Source organism: Alosa pseudoharengus, unplaced genomic scaffold (assembly GCF_046254945.1).
Source record: "Alosa pseudoharengus isolate Yale_2024_CS ecotype anadromous, Long Island Sound unplaced genomic scaffold, YU_APseudo_1.1 YU_APseudo_1.1_scf_17, whole genome shotgun sequence".
NCBI lineage: Eukaryota > Metazoa > Chordata > Actinopteri > Clupeiformes > Clupeidae > Alosa > Alosa pseudoharengus.
Window position 1 is genome coordinate 37,272,406 of NW_027468640.1, and position 7,500 is coordinate 37,279,905.

The 7,500-nt window shown below is 42.8% G+C and overlaps 2 protein-coding genes and 1 long non-coding RNA gene across 3 annotated transcripts in view; 1 reads left to right on the top strand and 2 right to left on the bottom strand.

The window, feature by feature from the left end:
• LOC143127115 (serine/threonine-protein kinase DCLK2-like) overlaps positions 1-544 on the bottom strand; it is a 9,371-nt gene extending 8,827 nt beyond the window's left edge. Inside the window, exon 1 of the mRNA XM_076288419.1 lies at positions 1-544. This exon is cut by the window's left edge and continues 316 nt beyond it. Coding sequence (XP_076144534.1) covers positions 1-90 — 90 coding nt within the window. The 5' untranslated portion in view covers positions 91-544.
• A 1,351-nt stretch (positions 545-1,895) lies between these two features.
• Positions 1,896-3,792, top strand: LOC143128143 (uncharacterized). Its single transcript, XR_012987827.1, has 2 exons — positions 1,896-2,070; positions 3,015-3,792. It is a non-coding gene; the product is annotated as an uncharacterized LOC143128143 (long non-coding RNA).
• A 2,934-nt stretch (positions 3,793-6,726) lies between these two features.
• LOC143127116 (atrial natriuretic peptide receptor 1) overlaps positions 6,727-7,500 on the bottom strand; it is a 16,334-nt gene continuing 15,560 nt past the window's right edge. Inside the window, exons 22-24 of the mRNA XM_076288421.1 lie at positions 7,219-7,310; positions 6,894-7,002; positions 6,727-6,776 (exon numbers count right to left, since the gene is read on the bottom strand). Of these exons, the coding sequence (XP_076144536.1) occupies positions 6,727-6,776; positions 6,894-7,002; positions 7,219-7,310 (251 nt within the window). The remainder of the gene's footprint in view (positions 6,777-6,893; positions 7,003-7,218; positions 7,311-7,500) is intronic.

Below are 7,500 nucleotides of genomic sequence, written 5' to 3' on the forward strand. Positions count from 1 at the left end.
TGAACCCAAGTCGGCTGTGCGCGATGAGCGATGCGTCTTGTCTCGCTCATCGAAATGTTCCAGTTCTATGGTTCCTCGGCCCAGCGCCATCTCGTCTCGCGCACAGGACACCGGTCGGGATTAGGCTGCCGGAGCCTTGGGGTTAACAGTGATCGGCGAGCATGTGGTTATCTGAGGAGTGATCACGAGTTCCAGCCAATTACACGAATATGCACGCCACGTTAGCGGTATACTTTCCGTCCTGAGACAACGTTTTGGAAAGAGGACATGATCCAAACCCGATACAAAAGAGCCACGCGCCACCTGTTCCCGTTCGCTAGTAGGCTGGTCCACAAAGACATACGTCACAGCAGACGCACACATAACACAGACACACTGAAATTAATGGGATGTGATAACAGTACCCGCCCTTCACAAGGTAATTCTGCGTTGATTACTGGACAGGATGCCAAATGGATGACAGCAGTCTCGTCAGTCAAGACAATCCATTTTCATCCCAGACAGTTCCCTGGCAACACTAATCTATCTGACGTGCGGTTGTCAGTATAGGTGGCCTCTGAAGTCTCCCCTATAACCTCGCATGCGCAGACCCCCACCAGTCAACGTCGGGGAGATAAGGGAATCCGCAAGGTGACGCAGAATCCGCCGTCTCGTGTAGCATTCACCTGACGACAGCGAGATCCATTTGGCAGAGAGTGCCCTGTGTGTTGAATTATTAGAGCAGCATGGCTGCTGCAAGAAGTGCGCGCCCTATGCCTCGAGCAGGGGGCCGTCTGTGTGCGCAGCAGCAGCACCGATTCAGCACCGCTGGGTCCTAATGCGTGCGCGTGGATGATGAATGTGTAATGCCCAGTACCAAGTACCCTCTCCATGCCCTTTTTTTTTCTGGTTGATGGATCTCTGCAGTATAGTCTACGGGGTTCCACTATTCAGGCCAGACACTGTGTGCAGAATCCAGCCTAATGACTAACCAAATGAAATATTTTTTTTAAATAAATAGAGAATAACAGAAAATGTAGCCTTATTGTTACTGGATAGTTCTGTAGACCTTCTCCAATGTGCACACATTTGTCCTCTTTGTCTCTTTGCCCTTGTGCAGTTCATAGGGTTCCATTTTGACTGTTGGCATAATAAGCTTTTGCCATAATACAGCTAAGGAAAGTTTCACAGATGAAGTGATAAATAAAAGCCAATAGGTGCATCTCAGCTATTCTGACAAACATTCTAACAGACTTCTGCTGGCCCAATGGCAGTAATGCTGTCCATCCAGTAATGCAGACACACAGGTAGTAACATGCTGAGTGAAATCCATTATGTCCTGGCTTAAACCAAGACTATTTTCACTACCTTCAAAACATCAAGTTGAAATATAGCCTACTGATTAAACGTGTTGGCTACTGTTTCAACACGTAACAGTGAAAACTGAGAATATTATCCCAACGTGAAATGTAAAATGCATTGGGGCAGTGGCATAGTCATCATAAATAAATCATACATGGAAATTGCAAGCCTAATTCCCAAGGGGAACCAAAAAGCCTCACAGTCTATATACTACCGCCGGCCTACCTTGCTCTGTCCTCTTATATGAGGGCTTTGAAAGAACTCGCGGTAGACAGGAGGCCTATAAGCAGCAAGTGTGGTAGCTACAAATGCCTGAGACATAATTTAATGGGCAAGAATAAAATAAGCAATATTATGACATGTGAAACCATTTAAGAAAATACTGAAGAGGCATAGTGGAATTATGTAAAGACAGAGCGAATAGGCCTGTTTTTACAAAATTAGGGTAGCCTAATCTTGAGGGGTTCCATATCAAATGACAACAGCAGGTGGCGGTAACTGGACCTAAGATTTTGTTGCCAACTATCGTTAGATTTGACGAAGAAGACAGATAAACCAAGCTAAACAGCTAAACTATGAGCTAAACGCAGACAGTCAAGCAAACAATTATATTGTATCGCATTATACGCGGAGGTAGCATCATCTGCTTGTGCCAAGAAGCCGAAGCCGAGAAGAGTGACAGTCATGTACAGCGTCAGTCAGCGGAATGTGGACAGAGTGTACACCTTTGTGAGTTTGATTTGCTTTCGCATTGCTCTCAGCTAAAGTCAGTCAGTCTACGTTAACATGAACGGTAAAGTTAACTGTAGGCTACTTAGACTACTCAAAAATGTTCCTATCTAAAGTTTTTTTTTTTAAACAAGACTAGCTTCTATCAGTTGGACAAACATAACAGTAGATATTAAGTAGCCTAGCCATGCATGCTGCCAGTGAAAATTAACATTAACGTTACATTAGACTAGCTTACTTTAGCTGTGCGTTTCTAGCCTTTTCTAGGTGAGTTGGTCAGTTTTTTTTTTTTTTATCTCGTCAACATAACATAACCAGTATACCAACGCCTCACTAAGAGTAGCTTGATTTATGGTAGCTTAATTCATGGTAATCCTCCATGTAGACTTTTTCATTCTGTAATTCTGCCTGAGAAGTTATGGCGCTTGATGCAGCAACATCAAAACGTCCCATTAGTTTATGGCCCATGCCCACGATTAGTAGCCATGGTAACTCCGCAGTGAATTTCCAGTTTTACTGTCTATGGTCGCAAGAGGGCGCCTCTGTATAAGAAATACTTGAAAAGTCTAGGGGTAGCGACGCCTGACTGAGTCCAATGCAGAGTTGGGAGAAAAAAAAAAACATAAAATAAAAAGGAGCAGTTTGGTTAGACTTCTTTTAGCATTAAGAAGTTTTAATCGTTTTTATACTTGAAATGTTTTACACATAGGTTATCATGTATATTATAGAGATTTTACCAGATTGCAATTCATTTGGTTGCACATAAAGTGCAGTCACACATCAGGCAGATAGAAACTATATGGTCTCTACCTTATGTTTCATGTTTTATTCCCCATAGTTAGCAGGTGTCGTAGTCTTTTAGATTAGATTTTAGATTGCAAGTATCCATTTGTGTGTGATGTAATGTAGTAGGCTCACTAGACTGTTTATATTTGTGTCCACAGTTGCTGGCAGTTTGTGTATTGCTGGCCTGGGGCTTTGTGATCTACGGTTGCAGGGAAGCGGCTCTGGAAAGTCTTACTGCTGTGGGTGGAACCTGATGCCCCAGAGACCTCTGGGAAATTGAGTTGCAGGGACAATGTCATCACAAGCACACACAGACAATCTGATGCAGCACAAGAATGAAGTCTTCTGGACACTGTATTTCGCTGCCAAATGAACAACAGGTGTGTGTTCTGTGCATGCACAACAGTACTTTCACTCATTTGCCAAGGTGGAGGGACGTTGATCCAGTGTGCCCTCATGAGACTGGTGCAGTTATGTTTTGAAACATTATCATCTAATTTATTGAAGATCTGATTTTTTTTACTGAAAATGTGTCAATCCCTTTTAGAATATATCTTGGTGCCACACCCCATCATGTAGGATATAGATCACCTATAGACACCAGACAAAACAAGAAGAGCGCAGCTTACATCAACCTCAACATTTTCATTGCACTTTGTACAAATTGCTGCAGATCCCAGGGACGATTGGGATTAAATCAGCAAATAGAGGGATAAAACTGGCAAATCTATCCCAGAAACGCTGTCTGACTCAGTAATATTGCCACATCTGCTGAACAACAAAACGGTCTGCAGTTTATTTGTCCACTGCAGTTTTTCTGAGAAGTCAGTCATGAATGTTCTCTCTCTGGGCATTCTACTGGCTGTTACTGCTCTCTGGCATTTTTAACGCAACATCATGTTGTTCTTTTATCTTTAAATAAAGGCTTCAAACTCATTTTCATGCTACACTGACTTACAATGCAGAGAATAGTGTGTCTGACATTGCAGATGCATATGGGATAGTTATGATAACTATTTAACATTGCAGATGCATATGGGATGGTTATGATTATTTAACATTGCAGATGCATATGGGATGGTTATGATGACTATTTAACATTGCAGATGCATATGGGATGGTTATGATGACTATTTAACATTGCAGATGCATATGGGATGGTTATGATGACTATTTAACATTGCAGATGCATATGGGATGGTTATGATTAACGCTGTCACGGGCAGGAGCATGACCTTTTTTAGTTGTTTTTTGACAAATCCGGCACCACTTATTGGTAAATGGGTATCCAGTACATTGAATATTTATGAAAAGGAGAATTCCTACATGGTGGTATTTTAACAAATCAAAAGAAAACAAACCACACATTTTGTTTTTGCATCGTCACTGGGTAGTAGCCTAGGCTATTGTGTTTAGACTGATGAGAAAAATGAATTGATTTAGTCTGAAGTATGATGAAATGTGGAAAAATGAAAGGATCTGTATGTTTACACTAATGTTAACACTTATTCATTCAATTGGTGCTAGAGGTTAGACACACATTTGAGGTTAGTCACACATTTTATTAGCCTGACGAGCCAGACCTACAGGGTCCTACAGACCTACAGACCTACAGGATGTTGGCCATTGGCAGTGCTCAATCCGATGGGCGGGATAAACGGTTGTCTTTCAAATTCCTTCTGCATGCAATAGTATAGCGCTGCAACTCATGAGTCCCATGCGTTTTCCCATCAGAGGAGCTAGTTGGCTAGATGATCAAACTTTTGGCAACTTTAAAAAAGCTTAAATCTAGTCGCGCTCTTCGCCAGCAGCATCCATCTTCTTTGTTTTCAAGTAGCAGGGAATTCATGCAGAACCGCCACAACTCTGCCGTTACTATGTTACGCCTGTCCACCGACTCTATACACAATGTGATTGGCCTGACCGAAGTTTGGTTTTTCCAGCTCGCAAGCCAATGGAGAGTTGCTAGACTACCCTGGATGCAAATTGCATTTGCTGCCGCTAGGGTGCGTCTAGATTTATAAGTATACAGTATGTAGAAATAGTTCCCTGTGAACCAATCTCATGCCCTTGGTGTTGGTAGTTATTGCTAACTACAACTACCAGTTGAATGGGTTTCTTTTTTTGTCTCCGCTGGGATTACCTGCAACTCTTAACTGTCTCCGTCCATTGCAGGTTGCATGATAACTCCGGTTGGAAGATTACTAATAAGGCGATTTGAATTCACTGCGTTACATCAGCACCTCATTATCAAGTGACACAAGTTATTGACACCAATAAGTACAGTAACAGTAGATGGTGATGTAATGGCATGGCAATACAGTGACCATGGCAAAATCTGTTTTGATAACGTGTGGAGGTTAAAGATTATTTTTATTTGTTGTATTTCCTTTAGTTTGCAGTTCTTGCGTACACATTGATGCATACACCTGTACTTATAACCCGTCTCCTCCTCTCCCACACACACACACACACACACACACAAAGCTCTTAGTAATGCTAATGGTATGAGTGGTTGGAGTTCTGAAGCCCTTTCATGTGTGCGCATCCACATGACACACACACACACACACACACACAGTAGCCGTGCTAATTGAATGAGTGTCTGGTCCTTGTGTTGTTCACGCATCTAATTCACAGACGCTCTCAAGGATCTGAGTGAGGCTGATTATGTATGATTAATTAATGAAAGCAGCACACACACACATTTGGTCATCATGAGGATGTGAAGGGTGAACTGAATAGAGGCCTTTCATCAGTATTGTAAGAGAATTCATATTGTGCAGCTCGCACACACACACACGCACACACACACACACACACACACGCACGCACACACAGACGGGTAGCTGCTGCATTGCTGCAAGGCAGGCTTTTAGTACGAGCTGCACTAGTCTGCTCCTATTCCTCCCTCAGTGGCATTCTCTTCATCTTTCGCTCTGATCAACCTGTCACCCATCTCTCTATTTCTGAGACATGAGTCCCTTTCCCTTTCTATGCTACTCGCCTCATCTTTTGAACATTCCCATTTAATTCATTTCATTTCATTTAACATTTAATTTGGGCTGTTGATACACACCATTTAAAAAACATATCTAATTCTGTGTGTTTTAAATAGATTCCAGACAGGCAAGCTTAGTGGTGACAAGTGTTTATTTACACAGATAAAGCCAAGCCACAGATAAAAACAGATAATCAGATAAAAACAGGCTACTAGCTAGAACTGTGAGCAGTCCGACTTATGGTCATCGCTGGACCTGCCCTGTAGCATCATCTATGCATATAGCAGCCCATCACACCACGCGACATGGACTGTTCTCACACAACCGTGCTGCCGTGGCCCGTGACAAAGCATAGATTCAGTACATCGATGGGAGAATAAATAAAAAGGTCAGCATACACCTCAGCAGATAATAGATATACTGTACTGGTAATAGATGTTCATCAAATACTCAAACACAGTTTGGGTTTTGCTATGAGTGAGAAGACAAAGTATATACAAAATATATGTATAACGTATAGCAGATACATAGATTAGATGTGATTTGTAATGATATGGCCACATTAAAGGCCTATAGTCTGAAGCATGACGTGTCATAATGAGCGAGTCCAATTGATCTGAATGTGACTGCACAGGTGATAAAGCCATGTTAAGAGATTACAGTGCTGCTGCTATAGCACTGATGCTGCGTCTGAATGTGACTGCACAGGTGATAAAGCCATGTTAAGAGATTACGGTGCTGCTGCTATAGCACTGATGCTGCGTCTGAATGTGACTGCACAGGTGATAAAGCCATGTTAAGAGATTACGGTGCTGCTGCTAGCACTGATGCTGCGTCTGAATGTGACTGCAGAGGTGATAAAGCCATGTTAAGAGATTACGGTGCTGCTGCTAGCACTGATGCTGCGTCTGAATGTGACTGCAGAGGTGATAAAGCCATGTTAAGAGATTACGGTGCTGCTGCTAGCACTGATGCTGCGTCTGCTGACTGTGCTGCTGCTGCTGCTCCTGCTGTTGTTGTTTTGGTTGTTGTTACCGGTAACAAAGGTCGACCCCGAATCCTGCTCAGGGGCCGATAGCTTCTCCTTACTGGGGGTTAGTGGGAGTTTCCCATCAAGCCAGTATGTTACCATATCACCCTTGCCCTGTAAAAGAGGTGCAAGTAAGTGTGAGTGTGTCTGTCTCTGTGCGTGTGTGTGCAATTATACCTATATGTTTCAATTGTTTATGCAAGAGTGTGTGTGTGTGTGCAATTCAATTCAATATTATGTTTGGGTCTGATTTGCTCTGAGCGTGTGCGCGTGTGCAATTCAATATTATGTTTGGATCTGATCTGCTCTGAGCGTGTGTGTGTCACTCACCTTCACTTGAAGGACACCTCTGCAGTGCAGCAGGTACCCCCCTATCTCCTCCAGCAGGTAGTAAGTAGTGGAGCTGCACTGGATCTTCATTGCTGGGAACACACACACACAATCAAACAGTTTCATCATACTGTACCTCCTGCTCTTTAGTATTGACCTGAAACCAAGCTACAGCTACAGGGAGATGGGAAGTGGGGGAGGGTGTGAATTTGAGGTATGATTAGCATACATATGATTACATGGTGGAGTTGTAAAGACGAGCTTCTTAGCATATAGAATGGG